This window comes from Oryzias latipes, chromosome 8, assembly GCF_002234675.1.
Source record: "Oryzias latipes chromosome 8, ASM223467v1".
Taxonomy (NCBI): Eukaryota; Metazoa; Chordata; class Actinopteri; order Beloniformes; family Adrianichthyidae; genus Oryzias; species Oryzias latipes.
In genome coordinates this window covers 25454002-25480309 of record NC_019866.2, presented here as the reverse complement: position 1 = coordinate 25480309, position 26308 = coordinate 25454002, and the positions used below count along the sequence as shown (strand labels likewise).

Below are 26308 nucleotides of genomic sequence, written 5' to 3'. Positions count from 1 at the left end.
TGATGACATTTGATAATTTCAGAGTTTGTAAAATTTACATTTACAAAAGTTTTATGCTTAAAATATTTAAATGTTGTCCTTTGTTTCTTTGAGGTGTAGAATACTGACCTCCAGTGTCAAAGTTTCTGAGTTCAAGTCCCAGTGGCTGTCACACACCTGCATGTGTGAATTTGTTCCCCACATCCTCCCTGGTATGGAAGCGATTATGTAGCATAAATAAAAAGCAAAGTCAAAACCAGAAATGCTTTTTCATTTTCAAAATGAAGCTGCATATTTTGACTCAAAAATATAATGAAAAAGCAATCCACCAAAATGCTTTTTCATTTTCTTCCTCAACACAGCTTATTCTGTCACTTAATTAAAATTAAAATGAAAATGGTATTTGACATTTCATTTTCAAGACGTTCCATGGTAAATGTGTAACATAATTCATGTAGAAATGTCTAATTTGACCATTAAAATGGATAAATAGAAATGCTTTTTAATTTTCAAAATGAAGCTGCATTTTTTGACTCAAAATTAAAAAGAAAAAGCAATATTTCAAAATGCTTTTTCATTTTATACTTCAACACAGCTTATTCTGTCACTTAATTAAAATGATAAATAAAATGGTATTTGACATTTCATTTTCAAAAAGGTCCCTGGTAAATGTGTACCAAAATTCATTTAGAAATGTCTAATTTGACATTTAAAATGGATAAATAGAAATGCTTTTTAATTTTCAAAATGAAGCTGCATCAAATGACTCAAAATTCAAATGAAAAAGCAATATTTCAAAATGCTTTTTCATTTTATACCTAAAACCGCTCATTCTGTGTCATAATTAAAACAAAAATGCAAAGAGGGGATTGCATTTGCATTTTAACATCCACCCCGCGCAAGTTGTCACAATATTCAATTCGAAAAAGCATTAGCAGAGGGGAGGCGGGGCGATGACGTCACTGCTCTCTCTGTGTGTCCGGCTGCTGACTGACGCACACACACGCACCAAGAGCAGACTGTGTTAGCTGCAGAGACGAGGGTTTTGTGATGGTTGTGAACTTCTGATGAGTTTCCACAGCTTCTCAGGACTAAGTAGCTGCATGTCCGCCTTCTGCGGTCCTCCTCCGGACGCACCGCGGACAAGCTTTGTTCTTCGGACCGCCAGCTGCCTTCGCACAGCGGAGCGCGAAGCTCCCGACGATCGCTGAAGGCGGAAATGCTGCTGTGATCTGAGAAACCATCATATGAATTTGTGTTTCCAGTGGTGTCCAGAAATAAATAAAGACTGATGTAATTCACAGATATTTACACATTTATCTGCAGCTTTGCGGTGAATTTGTTGTTTGATGACAGGTGGAGCCCCATCATCAGACAGCAGATTTCTCCATGCTAAACGTTTGCTGGTTGGACCAAAAACACTCACTCAGCGCGAAGCTGCAGGAGACTATCTTCATAATGTGCTTTTATTACAGCTATGCTAATATTTTACGGCCTGCTCTGCTCGATTATATGTTTTTAAATCCGTGCGGTCAGACGACGCTAAAGTTGGCTCACGATTCACAGCTTCTGATTCGCGAGGGAGCTAAAGGGACATTCTGCTGCATTTTTCACATTAAGATCACCTAAAACCGGGTCCTGTTCAAAAACCGCTGGACCTGGCCTGCTCAAACCTGGATTCCTGGATCTTAATAAATCAAACAGCAAATTCACCGCAAAGCTGCAGATAAATGTGTAAATATCTGTGAATTACATCAGTCTTTATTTTGTTCTGGACACCACTGGAAACACAAATTCATATGATGGTTTCTCAGATCGTAGCAGCATTTCCGCCTTCAGCGATCATCGGAGCTTCGCGCTCCGCTGTGCGAAGGCAGCTGGCGGTCCGCAGAAAAAAGCTTGTCCGCGGTGCGTCAGGAGGAGGAGCGCAGAAGGCGGACATGCTGCTATGTAGTCATGAGAAGCTGTGGAAACTCATCAGAAGTTCACAACCATCACAAAACCCTGGTCTCTGCAGCTAACACAGTCTGCTCTTGGTGCGCGTGTGTGCGTCAGTCAGCAGCCGGACACACAGAGAGAGCAGTGACGTCATCGCCCCGCCTCCCCTCTGCTAATGCTTTTTCGAATTGAATATTGTGACAACTTGCGCGGGGTGGATGTTAAAATGCAAATGCAATCCCCTCTTTGCATTTTCGTTTGAATTATGACACAGAATGAGCGGTTTTAGGTATAAAATGAAAAAGCATTTTGAAATATTGCTTTTTCATTTGAATTTTGAGTCATTTGATGCAGCTTCATTTTGAAAATTAAAAAGCATTTCTATTAATCCATTTTAAATGTCAAATTAGACATTTCTAAATGAATTTTGGTACACATTTACCAGGGACCTTTTTGAAAATGAAATGTCAAATACCATTTTATTTATCATTTTAATTAAGTGACAGAATAAGCTGTGTTGAAGTATAAAATGAAAAAGCATTTTGAAATATTGCTTTTTCTTTTTAATTTTGAGTCAAAAAATGCAGCTTCATTTTGAAAATTAAAAAGCATTTCTATTAATCCATTTTAATGGTCAAATTAGACATTTCTACATGAATTATGTTACACATTTACCATGGAACGTCTTGAAAATGAAATGTCAAATACCATTTTCATTTTAATTTTAATTAAGTGACAGAATAAGCTGTGTTGAGGAAGAAAATGAAAAAGCATTTTGGTGGATTGCTTTTTCATTATATTTTTGAGTCAAAATATGCAGCTTCATTTTGAAAATGAAAAAGCATTTCTGGTTTTGACTTTGATTTTTATTTATGCTACATAATCGCTTCCATACCCTGGGGGGCGCTGAGCTGCAGACACAGTTGCCTCAGGAACCATTTAGTGCTTTAACCCCCCAGTCCAACCCTTTATGCACACAGCTGGTTTGGGTCCCATTTTTAGAGGAAGGACGGACGCTCTTCCACAGGGCCACAGATGGTAAAAATAAGTGATTTATCCATGACGCAGACTAAAAGCCTGTTTTCACTACAACTCTGACAGGATTAGGGACGTCTGCACACCTGGATGAGTGAGATCTCCCCGTTTGACCCCATCAGTCGGAGAAAACCCACGCATGCACGGGGAGAACACGCTAACTCCACACAGAAAGGTCCCCCATTGGTGTTCTGGTTCAGGTCCCCCAGCCGGGACTTGAGCGCTAACCACTGCTCCACCGTGCCACCGTGCAGCCCTAACATCATGACTCTTGAAATGTGAAAGCCTGAATGGAGAAGCAGAAATGATGTTACCTGCAAATACCTTGCAATAATTCATCTTTCCAACAGTTCATCAACTCCTCTCATTATTTCCCCGTTTACCACGTTCTGTTCCTCAATCCATCCGACAGAACAGCTGATCCAGACTGCATGAGATGTTTGTGAGGAGAGAAATGATGACGATATAACCAACAAAAACACTGCAGCATCAGCAATGATCCACCAAGCAGGGATGTCCCCCATCCAGTTCAGAGGAATTGGATTTGGATGAATGAAAAAAAAAATACCCAGACCTGATCGGATTCGTTTGTAAAACATGTTTAGAAAAGGAAAAAATGTTATGAACTGATCCAGGTTGGTCCCTCATTTTATTTTATTCATCTTCTTTTATTCTTTAACACGTAAACAGAGACGTCTGTGCTTAAACACTCAGGTAAAAATGGTGTAACTATTAAATATGAATCAGTAATAATAGGTGATAAATAGTGGGAAAGTACAAACTGTAGCGTTTGATCCTCTAGAACAAAGTCTTTGGTCATTCTCCACGTTTACCTGCAAACTTCTTACAAACTAGAAGTGGTTTTCTCCTGCAGGAGGACGGGACGGTAGGGATTGTTCTATGAGACCGTCTGTGACCTTTTGGATCTTCAGAACCTTTTTGATCAGATGGGATTCAGATCTCACTAAAAAAACTGGATTTTCTCCCACGGTTGTTCTTGTAGCATGAATGTGACTATGATGAGTTTTCATGACTAGATCATATCAACGCAACGTTTATTAGTGCTGGTTGTTAGAGATATTATTGTTTGATTGATTGATTGATTGATTTTCGATCCGTTTTTCCTGCACTCTGCAGCTGTTGGCAGCAGGACGGCGCCGTTTTGATCAGAGAAACAAAAACCTGATCTTTTTCCTGTTGAAAGCCTTTATAGGTCGTTGCTTGCATTAAGACAAAAAGAGAGCAAGACACTTGCTGTCAGTTATTGATCTCCAAAGTCTGAGTCTGTGAACATTTAGCTAACGTCACAGAGCTGTTTTTGTCAGCCGTTAGCCTCCGCTGCGCTCTACGACAGTAGAATGTCGGGATTCCGCTCATGATACACAGACTTTTACCGGGACGTTCATTTAAGACAAGCTGGAAATATGCAGCGCTGATCAAAATAATAAAAACAATCATATCTGATCACCGATCGGGAGACGACATCTGATCACGTGACCGGATGGGGACACCCCTACCACCACACTTCGTGCTCAGAATGGTGTTTGTTCAAACAAAAGCAGTTTATCACCTTTAAAGCTTCCAGATAAGATTTAACACTGAAAACAGTCTTTCAAAGTTCCTTCATGACAAGAAGGAGAGCTGTCTGTGACCCAGCACTGATGCTGTACACTTTCTTCTGATCCCAAACTTTGTGGATCACTTTTTCTTTTCACATCCAATCAGTTTATTCATAAAAAGCCGTTTTACAACCAAAGCTGCTCAAACATATTAATGCAAACAATATTCATTTCTGACACTACTGCCATGTCTTCTAGGGACCAATATTTCAAAAAGAATATCATTCTGATGCTTCTGATTTGTTCTCCATGAGAAACAAATACTGAACGCTGTCAGACTAGAACTGTTTTCCTGTCACAGTTTAGCACAAAAGCCTGCAGATCCACTGGAACCCTAAAGATCCACTGGAACCCTAAAGATCTTCTGGGACCCTAAAGATCCACTGGAACCCTAAAGATCCACTGGAACCCTAAAGACCCATTGGAACCCTAAAGACCCACTGGAACCCTAAATATCCTCTGGAACCCTAAAGATCCACTGGAACCCTAAAGATCCACTGGAACCCTAAAGATCTTCTGGGACCCTAAAGATCCACTGGAACCCTAAAGACCCACTGGAACCCTAAAGATCCACTGGAACCCTAAAGATCCACTGGAACCCTAAAGACCCACTGGAACCCTAAAGACCCACTGGAACCCTAAAGATCCACTGGAACCCTTAAGATCCACAGGAACCCTAAAGATCCACTGGAACCCTAAAGACCCACTGGAACCCTAAAGACCCACTGGAACCCTAAAGATCCACTGGAACCCTTAAGATCCTCTGGAACCCTAAAGATCCACTGGAACCCTAAAGATCCACTGGAACCCTTAAGATCCACAGGAACCCTTACGATCCTCTGGAACCCTAAAAATCCTCTGGAACCCTAAAGATCCTCTGGAACCCTAAAGATCCACTGGAACCGTAAAGATCCACTGAAACCATAAAGATCCACAGGAACCCTAAAGATCCACTGGAACCCTAAAGATCCACAGGAACCCTTACAATCCTCTGGAAGCCTAAAGATCCACTGGAACCCTAAAGATCCACTGGAACCCTAAAGATCCACTGAAACCATAAAGATCCACAGGAACCCTAAAGATCCTCTGGAACCCTAAAGATCCTCTGGAACCCTAAAGATCCTCTGGAACCCTAAAGATCCACTGGAACCCTTACAATCCTCTGGAACCCTAAAGATCCACTGGAACCCTAAAGATCCTCTGGAACCCTAAAGATCCACTGGAACCCTAAAGATCAACTGGAACCAAAAAGATCCACAGGAACCCTAAAGATCCACTGGAACCCTAAAGATCCACAGGAACCCTTACGATCCTCTGGAACCCTAAAGATCCACTGGAACCCTTACAATCCTCTGGAACCCTAAAGATCCACTGGAACCCTAAAGATCAACTGGAACCAAAAAGATCCACAGGAACCCTAAAGATCCACTGGAACCCTTAAGATCCTCTGGAACCCTAAAGATCCACTGGAACCCTAAAGATCCACTGGAACCCTTAAGATCCACAGGAACCCTTACGATCCTCTGGAACCCTAAAAATCCTCTGGAACCCTAAAGATCCTCTGGAACCCTAAAGATCCACTGGAACCGTAAAGATCCACTGAAACCATAAAGATCCACAGGAACCCTAAAGATCCACTGGAACCCTAAAGATCCACAGGAACCCTTACAATCCTCTGGAAGCCTAAAGATCCACTGGAACCCTAAAGATCCTCTGGAACCCTAAAGATCCACTGGAACCCTAAAGATCCACTGAAACCATAAAGATCCACAGGAACCCTAAAGATCCTCTGGAACCCTAAAGATCCTCTGGAACCCTAAAGATCCACTGGAACCCTTACAATCCTCTGGAACCCTAAAGATCCACTGGAACCCTAAAAATCCTCTGGAACCCTAAAGATCCACTGGAACCCTAAAGATCAACTGGAACCAAAAAGATCCACAGGAACCCTAAAGATCCACTGGAACCCTAAAGATCCACAGGAACCCTTACGATCCTCTGGAACCCTAAAGATCCACTGGAACCCTTACAATCCTCTGGAACCCTAAAGATCCACTGGAACCCTAAAGATCAACTGGAACCAAAAAGATCCACAGGAACCCTAAAGATCCACTGGAACCAAAAAGATCCACAGGAACCCTAAAGATCCACTGGAACCCTAAAGATACTCTGGAACCCTAAAGATCCTCTGGAACCCTAAAGATCCACTGGAACCCTAAAGATCCACTGGAACCCTAAAGATCCACTGGAACCCTTACGATCCTCTGGAACCCTAAAGATCCACTGGAACCCTAAAAATCCTCTGGAACCCTAAAGATCCTCTGGAACCCTAAAGATCCTCTGGAACCCTAAAGATCCACTGGAACCCTAAAGATCCTCTGGAACCCTAAAGATCCACTGGAACCCTTACGATCCTCTGGAACCCTAAAGATCCACTGGAACCCTAAAGATCCTCTGGAACCCTAAAGATCCACTGGAACCCTAAAGATCCACTGGAACCCTAAAGATCCACTGGAACCCTAAAGCCTGTTTCTAAAAGTCCACCTCCGCCCCACACAAACCTGTGTTTGGTCCGTGCACACCAGAATCAGTGTTCATCAGTAATCCTGCACGGCTTCATCAACATTCACCACCACCGTGTCAGAGGTGGAAGAAGAAGAAGAAGAAGAAGAAGACGTGGTTAAAAACATACCTGGCAAATCCCAGAGGCACCTTCAGTCTCTGGAACATGATGCTGGTGTGAATCCGGACCCTCCAGCTACTCACTGCTCTGCATTTCTGCTGCGGAGCTGCACGTTAGCCAGCCGGTACGACGACTGCCATTCATAAACACACAGCCAGCTTATGACAAAAGGATAATACACAACAATCCATATGTCATGTGGGCAGGCTAAATATAGAGCTTTGGGAGCGAGCTGCAGAAACGCACTAACACTTTCAACATTCAGCACAACTGCAAACACATCTGGGATTTGGCCTGGAAATCCCACCTGTGTGGTTTCTAGAGAGCTCTGCTGCTTCGTAGTGAGAAAAACCTAAAATCTTGAGTTTCATCAGAATGATGTGGGGATGTGGTCTCCTCTGGTTCAGGAGAAAAAAACAGGAGTCTTTACTCCAAAAATGGATTTACTGTGACCGTTTTTTTCAACCCACCATAATAATAATGCAGAATATTCAGCAAGCGACTGTCTAACGTTACAAGGATGCTGCTAAAGACGTTGTTGATACAGTGGATTCATGTTTAATGTCCAGAGTTTCCTCGTTTATTGGAATGAATTGCTCCATAAATAACAGGTTATGTTTTTGTGCTACATCTGTGTTTATGAAAACTGCAGGAAGAGGAGAATTTACACTGGAATGTAAAAGAGTGACATGAAAAGGCTTGAAATACGACTAAAGGACATTTGACATCTTTCAAACATTCATTCAGGTCTCATTCCTCAAGTGAAGTCAGAGTTTCATCTTTAGGGTTTACAATCAATAAAAACAGCAAACTTTTACTTATCGTTCAGTTTCTTTAATACTGAGACAAATTCATTCAATCTTTTTTACAAACAGTTTTTCAATCAAATTAAACGTTTTAAACGTGAAACCATTTGGAACAGTCCAATCTATGTATTCCATAAACTCAACACAGTTCCAACGTTCCACATATATCATAAAAACAAAAAATCTTCTTCTTTCTCTTTCGGCTTTTCCCATCAGGGGTCGCCACAGCGAATCATCCTTTTCCACCTCACTCTATCATGAACATCTTCTATCCTAACATTAGCCAACTTCATGTCCTCTGTTAAGACATCCATGTATCTCCTCTTTGGCCGTCCTCTTGCCCTCCGGCCAGGCAGCTCCATCTCCAACATCCTTCTACCAATGTATCCACTATCCCTCCTCTGAACATGTCCAAACCATCTCAGTCTGGCTTCTCTGACTTTGTCGCTAACACAGGCAACATGAGCCGTCCCTCTGATGTACTCGTTCCTTATCCTGTCTAACCTGGTCACTCCTAAGGAGAACCTCAACATCTTCATCTCCGCTACCTCCATCTCAGCCTCTTGTCTCTGTCTGACTGCTACCGTCTCTAACCCATAGAGCAGAGCTGGTCTCACCACTGTCTTGTACACCTTTCCTTTGAGTCTTGCTGACACTCTTCTGTCACACAACACTCCTGACACTTTCCTCCACCCGCTCCAACCTGCCTGCACTCGCCTCTTCACCTCTTTTCCACACTCCCCATCACACTGAACTGTTGACCCCAAGTACTTAAACTCCTGCACCTTCTTCACCTCAGCCCCCTGTAACCTAACGCTTCTACCTTGATCCCTCTCGTTCAGACACATGTATTCTGTCTTACTACGACTGACCTTCATACCTCTTCTTTCCAGAGCAAACCTCCACCTCTCTAGCTGTTCCTCCACCTGCTCTCTACTCTCACTGCAAATTACAATGTCATCCACAAACATCATTGTCCAGGGAGATTCCTGTCTTACCTCGTCTGTCAGCCTGTCCATCAGCATAGCAAACAAAAAAGGACTCAAAGCTGATCCTTGGTGTAGTCCCACCTCCACCTTGAACTCCTCTGTCTGACCTACAGCACATCTCACCACCGTCATACTTCTCTCATACATGTCCTGAACTACTCTGACATACTTCTCTGCCACTCCAGACGACCTCATACAGTACCACAGCTCCTCCCTCGGCACCCTGTCATACGCCTTCTCTAAATCTACGAACACACAATGCAGCTCCTTCTGACCTTCTCTGTACTTTTCCATCAACATTCTCAAAGCAAAAATGGCATCAGTGGTGCTCTTACGGGGCATGAAACCATACTGCTGCTCACAAATCTCCACCTTCTTCCTAAGCCTGGCTTCCACTACTCTTTCCCACAGCTTCATTGTGTGGCTCATCAACTTTATTCCTCTATAGTTGCTGCAGTTCTGCGTGTCACCCTTGTTCTTAAAGATCGGGACCAGAACGCTTCTCCTCCATTCCTCAGGCATCTTCTCACTCTCTAGAATCCTATTGAACAACCTTGTTAGAAATTCCACTGCTGTCTCTCCTAAGCACTTCCATACCTCCACAGGTACGTCATCAGGACCAACGGCCTTTCCGCTCTTCATCCTTTTCAGAGCCTTCCTAACCTCATCCTTTCCAATCTCTGCTACTTCCTGCTCCACAACAACCACTTCTTCCTCCCTTCTTTCCCTGTCATTTTCCTCGTTCATCAGCTCCTCAAAATACTCCTTCCATCTTTTCTGTACACTCTCCTGGGTTGTTAGCACCTTTCCATCTCTGTCCTTAATCACCCTTATCTGTTGCACGTCCTTCCCATCTCTGTCTCTCTGTCTGGCTAGCCTGTACAAGTCCTTCTCTCCTTCCTTTGTGTCTAACCTGTCATATAGTTCATCGTAAGCTTTCTGTTTGGCCTTTGCCACCTCTCTCTTCACTCTACGCTGCGCTTCCTTGTACTCCTGTCTACCTTCCTCAGTCCTTTCTACATCCCACTTCCTTTTAGCCAACCTCTTCCTCTGGACGCATTCCTGTACTTCCTCATTCCACCACCAAGTCTCTTTACCGTCTTTCCTCTTTCCAGATGACACACCTAGCACCTTCCTACCTGTTTCCCTGATAATCTCTGCTGTAGTTTTCCAGTCCTCTGGAAGCTCATCCTGACCACCCAGGACCTGCCTCAACTTCTGCCTAAATTCCTCACAAGTTTCTTCATTCTGTAGCTTCCACCACTTGGTCTTCTTTGCTGTTTTCCCTCTCTTCTTCTTCCTGACCTCCAGAGTCATCTTACACACCACCATGCGGTGCTGTCTGGCTACACTCTCTCCTACCACCACTTTGCAGTCATTAACCTCTCTCAAATGACCTCGTCTACATAGGATGTAGTCCACCTGAGTACTCCTACCTCCACTTCTGTATGTCACTCTATGTTCCTCTCTCTTCTGGAAGTAAGTGTTGACTACAGCCATTTCCATCCTCTTCGCAAAGTCCACCACCATCTGTCCCTCCAGATTCCTTTCCTTCACACCAAACCTGCCCATCACCTCCTCATCACCTCTGTTGCCCTCACCAACATGCCCATTAAAGTCTGCTCCAATAACAACTCTCTCTCCTCTGGGAAAACTCTCTATGACCTCATCCAACTCACTCCAGAATCTCTCCTTCACTTCTAACTCACAGCCAACCTGTGGCGCATACCCACTGACTACATTCACCATCACCCCTTCAATTTCTAACTTTAGGCTCATCATCCTGTCTGAGACTCTTTTCACCTCTAGAACACTGTTTACAAACTCCCCCTTCAGAATCACTCCTACCCCGTTTCTCTTCCTATCAACGCCATGATAGAACAGTTTGTATCCTCCTCCAATACTACGTGCCTTGCTGCCCTTCCACCTTGTCTCCTGCACACACAGTACATCTACCTTCCTTCTCTCCATCATGTCTGCCAGCTCTCTGCCTTTCCCTGTCATTGTGCCAACGTTAAGAGTCCCTATTCTCAAACCTATGTTCCTGCCTTTTCCCTTCTCTCTCTGGCCATGGGCCCTTCTGCCTCCCCTCTTTCTTCCACCAACAGTAGTCAAATTTCCACCGACACCCTGTAGGTTAACAGCATCGGTGGCGGTCGTTGTTAACCCGGGCCTCGACCGATCCGGTATGTCTAAAGTGTTGTGGATGATTCGCATGGTTATTTTGGCAATTTTTACGCCGGATGCCCTTCCTGACGCAACCCTCTCTATTTATCCGGGCTTGGGACCGGCACAGAGGCAACTGGCTTGCAACCCCTGTGGCTAGATTCATAAAAAAACAAAAAAAAAAAATATAACAAAAAAAAAAAATAAATAAATAAAAAATATCTGTTAAACAAAAAATATCTGTTATAATTCAGCTTTTTACTACTGCTAAAGAACTTTTTAACTATTTTTTTAAACAGTTTTTGAAGCAATACAACAAACACAAATGAAAATGTGTGAAACAAAATACACAAAAAAGGAGCTTCGTCACAAATCAAAGTGTTTCAGCTTTGAGGAGCTCATCCGCTTTCTGCTGTCAGTGTGTCCTGTTCTGTGTTTAAAGTGTTTGAAGGAGCGGGTCGGAACCAGGAGCGGGTCAGAACCAGGAGCGGGTCGGAACCAGGAGCGGGTCGGAACCAGGAGCAGGTTGGAACCAGGAGCAGGTTGGAGCCAGGAGCGGGTCAGAACCAGGAGCGGGTCGGAACCAGGAGCAGGTCAGAACCAGAAGCGGGTCGGAACCAGGAGCGGGTCAGAACCAGGAGTGGGTTGGAACCAGGAGCGGGTCAGAACCAGGAGCAGGTTGGAGCCAGGAGCGGGTCAGAACCAGGAGCAGGTTGGAGCCAGGAGCGGGTCAGAACCAGGAGCGGGTCAGAACCAGGAGCGGGTCGGAACCAGGAGCAGGTCAGAACCAGAAGCGGGTCGGAACCAGGAGCGGGTCAGAACCAGGAGTGGGTCGGAACCAGGAGCAGGTCAGAACCAGAAGCGGGTCGGAACCAGGAGTGGGTCAGAACCAGGAGCGGGTCGGAACCAGGAGCGGGTCAGAACCAGGAGCGGGTCAGACCCAGGAGCAGGTTGGAGCCAGGACCAGGTCAGAACCAGGAGCGGGTCAGAAACAGGACCAGGTTGGAACCAGGAGCGGGTTGGAACCAGGAGCAGGTTGGAACCAGGAGCGGGTCAGAACCAGGAGTGGGTCGGAACCAGGATCAGGTCAGAACCAGAAGCAGGTTGGAGCCAGGACCAGGTCAGAACCAGGAGCGGGTCAGAACCAGGACCAGGTTGGAACCAGGAGTGTGTCGGAACCAGGAGCGGGTCGGAACCAGAAGCAGCACGGAACCAGGAGCGGGTCGGAACCAGGAGCGGGTCGGAACCAGGAGCGGGTCGGAACCAGGAGCAGGTCAGAACCAGGAGCAGGTTGGAGCCAGGAGCGGGTCAGAACCAGGAGCGGGTCAGAACCAGGAGTGGGTCGGAACCAGGAGCAGGTCAGAACCAGAAGCGGGTCGGAACCAGGAGCGGGTCAGAACCAGGAGTGGGTCGGAACCAGGAGCAGGTCAGAACCAGAAGCGGGTCGGAACCAGGAGCGGGTCAGAACCAGGAGCGGGTCGGAACCAGGAGCGGGTCAGAACCAGGAGCGGGTCAGACCCAGGAGCAGGTTGGAGCCAGGACCAGGTCAGAACCAGGAGCGGGTCAGAACCAGGATCAGGTCAGAACCAGGATCAGGTCAGAACCAGAAGCAGGTTGGAGCCAGGACCAGGTCAGAACCAGGAGCGGGTCAGAACCAGGACCAGGTTGGAACCAGGAGTGTGTCGGAACCAGGAGCGGGTCGGAACCAGGATCAGGTCAGAACCAGAAGCAGGTTGGAGCCAGGACCAGGTCAGAACCAGAAGCAGCACGGAACCAGGAGCGGGTCAGAACCAGGAGCGGGTCAGAACCAGGACCAGGTTGGAACCAGGAGCGGGTCAGAACCAGGAGCGGGTCGGAACCAGGAGCGGGTCGGAACCAGGAGCGGGTCGGAACCAGGAGCAGGTCAGAACCAGGAGCAGGTTGGAACCAGGAGCGGGTGGGAACCAGGAGTGGGTCGGAACCAGGAGCAGGTTGGAACCAGGAGCGGGTCGGAACCAGGAGCGGGTCGGAACCAGGAGCGGGTCAGAACCAGGAGTGGGTCGGAACCAGGAGCAGGTCAGAACCAGAAGCGGGTCGGAACCAGGAGCGGGTCAGAACCAGGAGTGGGTCGGAACCAGGAGCAGGTCAGAACCAGAAGCGGGTCGGAACCAGGAGTGGGTCGGAACCAGGAGCAGGTCAGAACCAGAAGCAGGTTGGAGCCAGGACCAGGTCAGAACCAGGAGCGGGTCAGAACCAGGACCAGGTTGGAACCAGGAGTGTGTCGGAACCAGGAGCGGGTCGGAACCAGAAGCAGCACGGAACCAGGAGCGGGTCAGAACCAGGAGCGGGTCGGAACTAGGAGCGGGTCAGAACCAGGAGCAGGTTGGAAGCAGGACCAGGTTGGAACCAGGAGCAGGTCAGAACCAGGAGCGGGTCGGAACCAGGAGCAGGTCAGAACCAGGAGCGGGTTGGAACCAGGAGTGGGTCGGAACCAGGAGCAGGTCAGAACCAGGAGTGGGTCAGAACCAGGAGCAGGTCGGAACCAGAAGCAGCACGGAACCAGGAGCGGGTCAGAACCAGGAGCGGGTCGGAACTAGGAGCGGGTCAGAACCAGGAGCGGGTCGGAACTAGGAGCGGGTCAGAACCAGGAGCAGGTTGGAACCAGGACCAGGTTGGAACCAGGAGTGTGTCGGAACCAGGAGCGGGTCGGAACCAGAAGCAGCACGGAACCAGGAGCGGGTCAGAACCAGGAGCGGGTCGGAACTAGGAGCGGGTCAGAACCAGGAGCAGGTTGGAACCAGGAGTGTGTCGGAACCAGGAGCGGGTCGGAACCAGAAGCAGCACGGAACCAGGAGCGGGTCAGAACCAGGAGCGGGTCGGAACTAGGAGCGGGTCAGAACCAGGAGCAGGTTGGAACCAGGAGCAGGTTGGAACCAGGACCAGGTTGGAACCAGGAGCGGGTCGGAACCAGAAGCAGCACGGAACCAGGAGCGGGTCAGAACCAGGAGCGGGTCAGAACCAGGACCAGGTTGGAACCAGGAGCGGGTCAGAACCAGGAGCGGGTCAGAACCAGGAGCGGGTCAGAACCAGGACCAGGTTGGAACCAGGAGCGGGTCAGAACCAGGAGCGGGTCAGAACCAGGACCGGGTCAGAACCAGGAGCGGGTCAGAACCAGGAGCGGGTCAGAACCAGGCCAGCTGCTCATCATGGAGCGGCTCTCTGTGCTGATGTCTACGGTCGGTGAACAGTAAACAGGAAAGGTTCATAATTTTCATTCATTTCCTTTTTATCTCCGGTGCTTCCTCAGTTGGGACCCCTCCCTCTGGGTCGGCTGCTGTTCAGCCACTGCGGCTCTGGATGGGAACCTGCATCACCACCTTGCTGTGGTGGAGCGGTCCCCGCCTGTGATGTTACGCTGCTGTTCACGGAGAGGGAGGTTCCAATCATCAGCATTTCCAACATCTGTTTTTGTGCTCAGCCTGTTTCTCAGTGTCTTTCCTCATCAGTTAGGGGGTGGGAGGTGTGAAAGGAGTGGGGGGCTAGGTACGGGGAGGGGGGCCCTATTTTTGAATTTTTGTGCTTGTTTATTTAATCTTTATGCTTGTTTTTATATCTTGTTGTGTTTTAATGTAAATCACTTTGTGTTATATTTTTATATGAAAAGTGCTTTAGAAATAAAGTTTGATTTGATTTGATGAAGATAATTATAAAAACAAAACAAAAAACTAACAGGCTGAGTGTTGGGTTCTTTAAATCTAAATGTTCTCAGTAAAGTTCTCTCCTCACCACCACGACTCCAGCCGGCGTGTGACCCTGAGAAAACCGGACATGTAACGAGGAATCAGCAAACAACAAGTCTCAAATGTGGCGAGACATCCCAGAATAAACACGCAGCTTTATGCCCCAAAACCTCCAGATCCAGATGAGGAAAACAGTGGTTTGGTTATTAACCACATGTTTGCTGGTTTCATGGACTCTGGGGAAACAGTTCTTATCTGAACCCATTCAGTGACAGAGCATCAAAAAATGAAGAGGAAGTGCAGAAACAGTGAAATGATGCCGTTCACTGGAAACGCCGGGTTTTCCAAAGGCTGTTGAGGCTCCATGTGTTTCTGTGGGAAACGGATCCAAACGGCTCTTTGGGGGGTGAAGGAGGCCGACCCCCGTCTAACCGATGGCTTTGATAAGATGAAGAATATGATAATGTCTCCTAAACTGGATGGCAGTTTCTTCCAGGCTGGGTTTAGTCTTAAAGTAGCTCCTTTAAATGCCGTCTAATGACATCAAATATCAACTACTGTGTGAGTAAGGATGAAGAAGAGGAGGGGTCTGAATTTAAAACAGACGTGTCCCAGATAGGAGGAAGAGATCCTGACTCAATGAGAGCTGGGCTCCTGTCGCTGCAGGACATCAGAACTGAGTCCACGCGTCAGAAAGGTATGGTGTCACATCGGAGCAGATCAGCCTGCTCGCCACTGTCACAGCGTGTTTCCACGCTGAAGTGAAGCCAGCGGAAGAGAACGTGTGGATTCTGCCTGATAGTGAAGCCATCACAGGTCAGCACAGAGAGAACACTCATAGTCATAGCGTCACCAACAACCTGCACGCTGTTTTCAGTCTGGGATTACAAATTACTCAGTATTTGGGGAAAAACGCAAGACTGCAGAGAATAAAAGCAGCAGATAATTAGCTGTACGCACAAAGGAGTTTTAGGGGTCACAAAAAAAGAAAAAAGTCGTACAATTACAACTTTGTTCTAGTAAATTTATGAGATTAAAGTGGAGGTGAGCATTCAGGGCAGCCAGTGAACGCCGTGCAGCAGCAGAGCGACTAAACAGCAGAACAGGTGAGCTGAATGTCTATTGAGAATGTTCCAAATGTTTGAAGGCTCATTTGTTTAATTTACACTTCATTAATGGTTTAGTCATTGATTGGCGGCTTGCAGGATCTCTGCAGCCGTCGATGAAGACATCGGTGTCCCTGCAGATGTCCAGTCCTTTCTTCCTCCAAAGACCAGATCTCTACTGTGTGACGCTTCCGTCTGAGGAGGAGGAGCATCTTCAGCGTTCTTCTGCTAAAATAACAGACTGTTTTCATTCATCTTTGTTGTTTTATGTTGAAACGGGACGTTTCATCTGCAGGAGGGGGCGTATTGAACACTGTTTCCCTTCTGCTTTGGTGGACTATTCAAACATGTAGTAGTTAGATAAGTTAATTCTTCTCTAAGAGTTGTGGTCCAATACCTGTCTGTCCTGGGGGAGGATCCCTCCCCCTGAGGTTTCTTCTTTTTTTCCCGGAATCCATTTTTTTTAGGAGTTTTTACCTACCGAGAAGGGGGTTCTAAGGGGAGGGATGTTAGTATAGTTTAGTTTAGCCATGATTCATGTTTTTTACACAATCACCGGTATGAAGCCCATTGAGACGACTGTTGTTGTAAATAATGGGCCATAGAAATAAAATTGAACTGGATTGAATTGAAGCACCTAAAATTTAAAAGGTGCAGTGACCAATTGGTAGGTAGAGCATAGAAAGGACACCCCCTGTGTTTTGGCAATGATTTCCAAGCCCCCTTCCACCAAAGGACTCAGTGCCTTGTGTACTATTTAAATCAAGGGGGGGTTTAGCAGAGCTAATCAACAACCAAGAACCTAAAGCCCAAGTTGCCCAACCCTAAGGTGCAATGCAAACTGACCGCCTCCCAGAGACTTTAAATGATCAAGTAAGAAAGGAGGGCAGTTCAAGGACAGCCCCCCAACTGTCCTCCAATGTCATCTCAAACACCCTTCACTTGGTGCCCCCCGGACTTTGGGCCCCAAGCCAGGAGGACTATGGCCAAGTGGCTTGACCAACCGCAGCTACCCCTCAGTCTCATCAGCAACCGGCCTGCAGCACGCCACCGCCGGACCACAGCAGCAGTAGAAAGTGTTGTATGTGATGTTGTTACAGGCGTTCAGAGTTGGTCAGTGAAATGTAAAGTTTGAATCGATGATCCATTTTGGCAAGGACTGCAAAGCGTAGGACTTCCATTATTCCTTCTCTCATAATTCCTGGCCAATGACTGAAGAGATGTCTAGTCATGTGGTTTTGTTTACAGGCTTCAGTTAGAAACTGAAATCTCTGGTAGACACCAGTCTGAATACTGACCAAATGCAAGGTTAGGACTCGATCCGGCCCAAATTAAGCAGAGTCGGTCCGGAACAACAGGTTTTTTTAGCATGAATACACCCTAAAAAACATACAGAAATGCAAATCCTTTAGGCCGAAAGTTTTAGTGGATTTGTTCAATGAATAAACACATTTTTAAAATTACATTTACTTATAGCAACTTATGATTTGAGGCCTTATTCTAGCATGAATGATTGGCTTTGACTATTATCTGTTTCTCAATAATTATTTGGTAAGCCCAACACAAAAAAACATGTGGCGATTGTTCTCAGTACTTTGTTTGGAAGCCAGTGTTGAATTATGGGAGAAAAAAATGTCTATATAAGACCATTTTGCAGAGGCTGGCCCCCCATGGATGCAGAGCTAAAGATAGTCTGCTGCTTCATCTGAAGACTGAGGTGTTTTGAGATGTTGATCTGCATAGAATCGTCATATTTGAAGTGATTTGTTTGTCTCATAAGGGCACGAGCTTGAAAAATGGAAGGAAATATTACTTATGGATCAATCTAACTTTTAAAATGGATTAAAATAGTCATTTTCTTATCAATCTCAACACTTCATGCTGTAAGTTCTCTTCTGAAGAGACCAGATAACAAATGGAAATATTATATTACCTGACAACCAGGTCAGGCTGGAAGCTGGTGGTTCTCTGTAGTCTGCAAATGTGTTATCTAATCAGTTAAGAAAGGAGAAGGTTGCCTCATCTGTTGGGTAACGGGCTGTAAGGACACAACTACAGAGGTGCTGACAGCTCCATGTTTTAGTCTGAAACTGTGAACTATTTTAATGGTAGACAGGAGTTCCCAAAGAGCGCTACTCTACCTCGATGAAGGCCCAGAGGACTTTACAGTCACGGTCCCATTCACACACACACACACATCTTCACACACTGATGGCAGCTCCGCCACACACACACACACCAGCTTCAACCACCAGGAGCAATGCGGGTTCAGCATGTTGCTCAAGGCCACTTTGACACATAGGTGGGCAAGGTGGGAACTGAATCCCATCAGAGGGTGACCACCCTGCCTTTGCACCACAGCTGCCTCATGGGAATGAATTATAATAATCAGGACTGGATGAGAAAACCTACCCAGGTATTTTTGGTCTTTTGTGAAGCTCGTTCAGACATCAGATGTGAACTGCTACTTTATTTAAAGTTAAAAGTGAGGTTTGGGATTATCTGCTTTCCTTCATGTTGATGTTCTCTATTTACTATAAAACAAACGAGAACAAGCTTCTTATTTAGTTTTGACCACAGTAGCAGGTTTTATTAAGAAATACAAAAAGAATTCAGGAACGTTTGCTGAACGTTTTCTGCTCAGGTCATGTTAATATTCTAAAGGCATCAGCTCATCCCCAACAGCACAAAATCCTCTGAATTTATCTTCAAATGTAATTAAACATTTGATAGAAAACTGAATCCACACGACAAGAACGAAGCAAACAGCTGACAGGCTGGAACACGAGCGCATCCTCAAGCATGAAGAGACTCTTCAACAGCCAAACCAAATGTTCCCAAAACAACTGCAGACACTGGCAGTATTCAGGATTCATCCTCAGAATGCAGAAACAGATTCAGCTGCAGTGAGAATGAATGACATCCGTTCTGTCATATTCATAAAAACATCACCTCTTTCTTCTGGTGTGCACTGAGTTTCCTTTTCTTCTGAACCCAAACCAAAACGACCACATTTAGCATCTGAGAAACCTACCTGGTTTTAATGGTGGGGTTCATCCTTAAGGGGAACAGTCCCAGGTCGACGTCTTTGCTTTCTGGATTGAACTCTAGAGCGCCTGAGACATATATGAGGAAGTAGTCCCAGAGCTCGGGTAACTTCTGAGAGGAGAGAATCATGAGAACGCAGAGGACGGTCCTTCGTATGACGCAGTGATGTCGACACAGTTTGTATCTCGGAGTCCGGGTCTCCATGCAGTGTTCCCGGCTCCCTTCAGCTCCCCTTAAAGCCAACTGAAGCTGTCCACTCAGCATCCACATTTAGCTGACCAACTGCTCCCCCCGAGGCTAACGCAGCACAAATGGACTCCTTTAATTGTCCGTCTCCCAGTGTCAATCACAGTCATTTAAGTCAACTTTATTTCAAACCTAAAGAGTCAAAGAACAAGTGTTGCTTGTTTTATTGTGGAACCATCTTTTCAGGGTGAGTGACAGATCCAGCTGGATCCAAACTTTGTCCCAGCGCCATCCCACATTTAACACAGGACAGCAAAGAACAACTGAAGAAGAACACATGTTCTTACCAGCATCAATAAGCCGGAGCCAGATACGGATCATTCAAGCAGTAAAGTTGCTTTTGTGACTATTCTTAGCGCTGGCGTCCCTCAGGGCTGTCTCCCGAGTCCTATCCTGTTCACACAACAGCGTCAGCTCTGTTGCTTCATCTGTCCAGATTAGCAGCAATAATGATGCAATCACTAAGACTTTTCAGGCCTGATGTTCCACTAGGGATGGGTTGGCCATGCTTCAAGCTTGTGCTGAGACATATTCCATAAAGCTGTACATTTAGAACAATCAACCAGCCGTCCTGGTATGACTGGAGTAAAGCCTCCACCAACAGACTCAACCAGTTTCTACTCTGCTGCTGCAAAAGGGGAGTTTCTGAAACAAAAAGCTCCTATTCCAGTTTCAATCAGCGTTTCAAACTAATTTTCCTTTGACCAGAATCACAACAAATTTGTCACGAAACACACAAAAAATATGTTCAGATGAGATTTACACAAACTACCACAGACACTATGTCTTACAGCTGACAGTTGAATGTGTGCACGTGTTTTTCACCTGGAGACCTTTTTGCATCAACACATTACTAAATAACAGTTTCTGGCTAAAACTTTGTTCTGTGCACACAGAACTTGACATGGATGAGCACAGAACAAGTGGACTAACTGTTGAGCTCCTGCAGGTGTGAACTTTGACCAGGTCCACATGCTTCCGGTTCTGATCCACAGCGTCGCAGTGATGTGCATCTGTGTTCTGTGTGTCAGGAAGCTGAGAGGATGGATAATGACGGCGTTTTATTCAACACTCCATTCCAGGCTAAGCTTCAGCCTTTATTGGTAAGTCTAGAAAACATTTGTGATTTATTTTTCTTGATGTTTTTAGTTTCCTTTTGTATCTTAGATGTAATAAATTAAAGGTTTCAAATGCATGTACCACACGCCTGCGTCTTACCTACTCCCCCCTTACTTACCCTTACCTGTTGTATAAGTGTTCACTATAACCTGTCGCCCGCAGCATCCCGTGGAAAAAGGTGCATCAACATTTTCATCTCACCGAGCGGACGACAACTTTGAGATTTCAAGTGGGCCACCCGTGTGCCCCATGCAGGTTTGCCCATTTTTCACCCGCAGACAGCCAGTATCCGTCCGTCAGGGCTGTTGGGACTGAGGCTTTGGCTTTCTCACCACATTGACACTGAGTGTTTACCGTTGTTTGGCAGAGTTTACCTTTCACTCCAAGCGAGATCTCTGCTCTTTGTCATGACCTGCAGAGAAACTGGAGGGAAGTGAGTGTCTGGAGTTAGAAATGAGTTCCCTGGCTAAGGCTTTCCCTTTCAAGTGGGGAAAAATAGCTCCACAGTATCCTGGCTGAGGATGTGGCAGTCATTAAGATCCAGCAGACACAACCTCTGGAGCTACTCGACAGTGAAGAGCCAATGAGCACTGAACAGCCAGAGAGGCAATAAGAGATCCATCCGTCCATCCATCTTCCTCTGCTTATCCGGAACCGGGTCATAGGGGCAGCAGACTAAGCAGAGTTGCCCAGACTTCCCTCTCCCCAGCCACTTCCTCCAGCTCCTCTGGGGGGACCCCGAGGCGTTCCCAGGCCAGCCGAGAGACGTAGTCTCTCCAGCGTGTCCTGGGTCTTCCCCGGGCCTCCGCCCAGTGGGACATGCCCCCAACACCTCTCCAGGGAGGAGTCCAGGAGGCATCCGGACTAGATGCCCGAGCCACCTCAACTGGCTCCTTTCGATGTGGAGGAGAAGCGGTTCTACTCCGAGCTCTCCGCGGGTGACCGAGCTTCTCACCCTATCTCTAAGGGAGCGCCCAGCCACCCTGCGGAGGAAGCTCATTTCAGCCGCTTGTATTCGGGACCTCGTTCTTTGGGTCATGACCCAGAGCTCATGACCGTAGGTGAGTATTGGAACGAAGATCGACCGGTAAATTGAGAGCTTTGCTTTTCAGCTCAGCTCTCTCTTCACCACAACGGACCGATACAGCGACCGCATAACTACGGACGCCGCCCCCATCCACCTGTCAATCTCACACTACAGTCTTCCCTCACTCGTGAACAAGACCCCCAGATATTTAAACTCCTCCACCTGGGGCAGGGAGACTCCACCCACCCAGAGATAGCAGACTACCTTTCTCCGGTTAATAAGAGATCGTTGTATTTAATGGATTCAATAATTTATATATTTATATGCTTTCACAGTGGGAACAATGGGCAATTAACATTATCCAGTGAGGCAACCCACACTGGATTCACACTATTAATGGATAATTTAAGCATTAAATCCTAAAAGAAGACTTAATTCAAATCTTCCATTCATGTCCAAGATTTTAGAAAAAGTTGTTGCTAAAGAACTTACAACTGCTCTGGACAGTCGCTGCATTTTTGATCAGTTTCAGTCAGGTTTTGGCAGAGCTCACTCCACTGAAACAGCCCTTCTCAGAGTCACTAATGACAACCTGATGCAGAGTGATGCAGGAAAATGATCCATGCTACTGTTACTGGACTTGACCACAGCTTTTGACATTACGTCCTCTTGGACAGGCTAAAAAACGGGGTTGGTGTATCCGGATCCACTTTAAACTGGTTCTCCTCATATCTACCTGGTAGATCTTTTTTTCTGTAGTTTTTCCAAGTTAAAGTCCTCTTCTGCATCGCTCACTTCTGGTGTCCCACAAGGCTCAGTTTTGGGACCTTTATTGTTCATATTATATCTGCTGCCTTTGTGGCATAGTTTAAGCTCTTTTAATTATATGTCTTATCATTTTTATGCTGATGATATTCAGTTTTATGTATCTTTTAAACCCCAGGATGTTTTTAAAATACAGGTTTTATGCAGGGGTCTGGATTCAGTCAAGAATTGGATGAATGATAATTTTCTCCAACTAAATGAAGCTAAAACTGAGGTTCTAGTCTGTGCTCCTGACAGCTGCCTCCCCCAGATAGTCCAGTGTTTCGGTCCATTTGCCTCCTTTATCAAGCCGTCTGTCAGGAACCTCGGGGTCACTCTAGACCCGGTTTTATCCCTTGACTCTCATATCGGGTCACTTGTTCGTTCTTGTTTTTATCATCTTAAAAACACTGCTGAACTGAGTCCAATTGCGTTGTGAGATGGAGATGCTCATCCAGCTTTTATATCTTCTTGTCTTGATTACTAGACCGGTCTATATAAAAGACCTTGTGTGGTCGTCCACTCCCAGCAGGTCCCTGAGGTCATGTGACCAGGGTCTGCTGGTTGTTACAGACTAAAGGTGATAGAGTCTCTGCAGCAGTGGCTCCATCCCTCTGGAACTCCCTTCCTCTCAGCCTCAGATCTGTAGCTGCTTTTAAAAAGCAGCTAAAAAGATTCCTTTTTCATATATTATGATATTCTGTCTTTTACCATATTTTATCGTGTTTTTACTTTGAAGCACTTTGTGAATTTTATCTTGAAAGGTGCTATACAAATAAAGTTTATTATTATTATTATTATTATTTCCCCCTCTTTCATATTTATTTGGTTAAATGATTTGTTTCATAATCAACGTTTGTTAACTCTTACTTGGTCTCTTTATTGTCATAGCCTTTATTTAAGCCGGTCGTGAAACTCAAAGTTCCACAAACAGCAACTGCTACCTCAACTTGAGATCAAAACCAAGACAGCTCGGAGGGATGGGGGTCAGCTGACAGAGGCTCAAAGAGGTGCAGTGAAAATGCAAGTACCTAAGAGAGTCGGCCAGATGCCACACCTGAAGCACTGGAAACTGCCAAACTGAGGAGAACTGGAGAAAGCATGGAAAGTGAAGGTGACAGTGGTGTCTGTGGTAATTGGAGCACTGGGGGCAACAGCAGGGGCTGCAGCAGATCCCTGGAAAGACCTCTCAGTCCAGAAAAGCACAGGAACAGCTGACATCCTGCAGGACCCTCAAGCTCCCAGGCCTCTGGTAGAAGACCCCAGCTGCAACATGAGATGTTTTTAAAACTGTGTTGTGGTCATGAGATTTTTTTAGTCTTTTTTTTAGTCTTTGTTAATTTAAAAAAAAAAATTTAATGGCCGATGCACCTTTCAGTGACTGCAAATTATAATTGTAATGTAATGCATATTGTAGCCAGTTTGAAAGTAATAATAAAACAGATGACCTGCAATCAAATCTTTTCGTTCTAATATTTTTAAGAACTCCAAACATGATGGGCTGTACCCTCATCTGCCCAAGAAGAGGATCTCCAATTCAAAGTAAAGAAGCCTCAAAGTGTCCGTGTCACAGACGTGATCTGTGTAGTTTGAGTGTCAGTCACTATATCAACATGTGTTTTTCCTACTGACTTTATCCACAAACATGTCAGAGGAAAACATCGGGGAAGTATTAAATATTGACCAGTATGAACTGTTTGTTAATTTATTTCATTGTGATTCAATCCTGACTATAATATCAGGGAGCAAAGTCTGTGGATGACCTGCTGGATGCTCAACAGTCTGTTTTTCAGGAGTTTTTTAGAATTATTTTTGATATAATTTTCTTCTGTCTTTGACATATTCTTCTTTAATTTTTATTTATTTAGTTTTGATATAATTATTTTTCCCTTTTTTTGCTGTACTTTGTTTGGTTTTCCCTTTAATTTTTAGGACTACATCAGTTGTAGTCCCTAAGCGAGGACATAAGGACGCGTCTATAACTTGCAGTACTCAAACACGCTGGTCCACTCTGAGAGAAACAGTCATGATATTAGGGATTTCTGTTGACTTTGTTTTAACAATAATGAGTGATGTTTTTGAAATGATTTATGGAAAATTACTGAGAATCTGCTTTTGTGTCTCTGGGTTGTATTTGTGTACTTTGTTGACGCTCCCTGCCTGCCTCTGCAGCTTCACAAGCATCAGCGACAAGGCAGACCTCAAAACTCAAACAGACGGATCCTGTTTATCCACAAACTCATTTTCTGCACAGACCATGTCTCCAAATGATTAGAATGGAGATCACTCAATTTTATTACCTGAATTTAATCCGCTTCCGTAGTTTTTTAAGGACTAAATGATGCACTTTTTAATTATTTGTGAAAAAGTATTTGTTTGTTTTTATGGTTTTAATAAGTGTATAATCCACTGTTTATTCAATTAAATGGTTGTCAATTCTTTGTTTTTATAATAAATGAATGTTGCGCTGACCATCAGGTACATTTTAAGTTTTGTTGTAAATGGAAATAAAGCATTAATAAAGTTTTCTTAATTTGGACTTCATCAATAATTATTTTGCTTCATCAGTTCTGCATAAGTCTTGAAAAAACCTTCTGGAGTTGTTACCTTCCTATTAAACAAACAAACTATTGTTAAACAGTTTAGGAATACTTTAGGTACTCATTTGTTATATCTCAACCTAACCTAAATGAAGATCTCAATATTGTACATTGTCACAACTCATCCAGTAGATGAACAAAATAAAACACATTCCACTGGGATTGTTGTTCATCTAAATATTAGAAACAATAACCACAGCAAAATGTTGTAATTGTATATAAAATAACTTCCCCATAAAACAGCGAGTATCACAGACAGATGGGTGTTGATGAAACTGATGCAGAAGAGGATTGGAGAACACTAGAGAAAAGGTCTGTCCAGTTATCGGCTAAACGTCCGTCCGTCTTCCAGCCAACTGACTGAACCCTACTTCAACGTTTTCCCCACATACCAGTAAATCAGTGAGAGTCCATCGAAGCGCTCAAGCTCTCTCCCCCGCTGTTTGAGAAGGGACATGTTATCCAAGTTCTGAGTACATCCAGAACGCCGCCGAACCCAGTCACACTGTTGTCAGTCAGCTGCTGTAGTGGAAACAAGTGACCCTGACCCTGAGACGCATCACTCTGCCTCTCCTGCTGTGATTTCTGACAGCAAGGCGGAGCCGGAGCTGCACGCCAAGCTGACTGAGTGAATGTGTCAGCAGCCATTCACTCTAAATCACGGAGACAGAACCTTTCTACTCTGAAGCCACACAGAGCCTCTTCCTGCTGACTGACCTAAACCTGTCTCTGGTCAACAACCCTCCCCAGGCCTGGAGGCTGGCTATGATGAGGCAGGAAATGTTAAGGAGGACACACACGTGTGGCAAGTTGACAAACTCCTGTCTCTGTGATGACAAACTTTGACAAGTGGAAACCTTTGCATTCATAGCAGGACTGGTTCTTTGTAATTGACCTCTTCCAAAGTTCTTTCAGTTCTGTTTACAGCTTTTGGATGATATTTGGATGAAAATGTCAAACATTTTTGTTAAAAAGACAATCAAGTGATGTTGCATGAAAACAACGGTTCAAAAGATACAAGTTTAACACTGTCTGCTTGTTGTTTGTAATTTTATTTTATACTTAAAATGATTGTCTTAACCAATCAACTAGTGTTCTTCTCTTTTATTGCTGAAAACAATTAAGAGTTTTGTTTTTTACTTCTCAATTGTATTTTAATATGTTTTATGCCGCATCTTTTTTGTCACATTTCTTCTACACTAGTCATCAACATGCAACCATCTGTAGTTTGTAAAGCTCTGTTAGGAATGGTGGGCTATTACATTTGGTACCATTTGATCTGAAGACATATTTTTTACCATGAGGAATGTATGGGACCAAACAATAACCCTTGTGCTATCCTATGGAGTCAAGAGGACCATTAGTGTTCTCCCTACCATGACAAAGGTGGATAAAGGTGGAAAGATTTCATGTAATCCATGGAC

General features: G+C 45.2%; 1 protein-coding gene across 1 annotated transcript in view; it reads right to left on the bottom strand.

The window, feature by feature from the left end:
- Positions 1-7440, bottom strand: part of LOC105358029 (syntaxin-binding protein 4) — a 55278-nt gene extending 47838 nt beyond the window's left edge. Inside the window, exon 1 of the mRNA XM_023957890.1 lies at positions 7264-7440. Within this exon, the coding sequence (XP_023813658.1) occupies positions 7264-7301 (38 nt within the window). The 5' untranslated portion in view covers positions 7302-7440. The remainder of the gene's footprint in view (positions 1-7263) is intronic.
- Positions 7441-26308: the final 18868 nt, after the last annotated feature.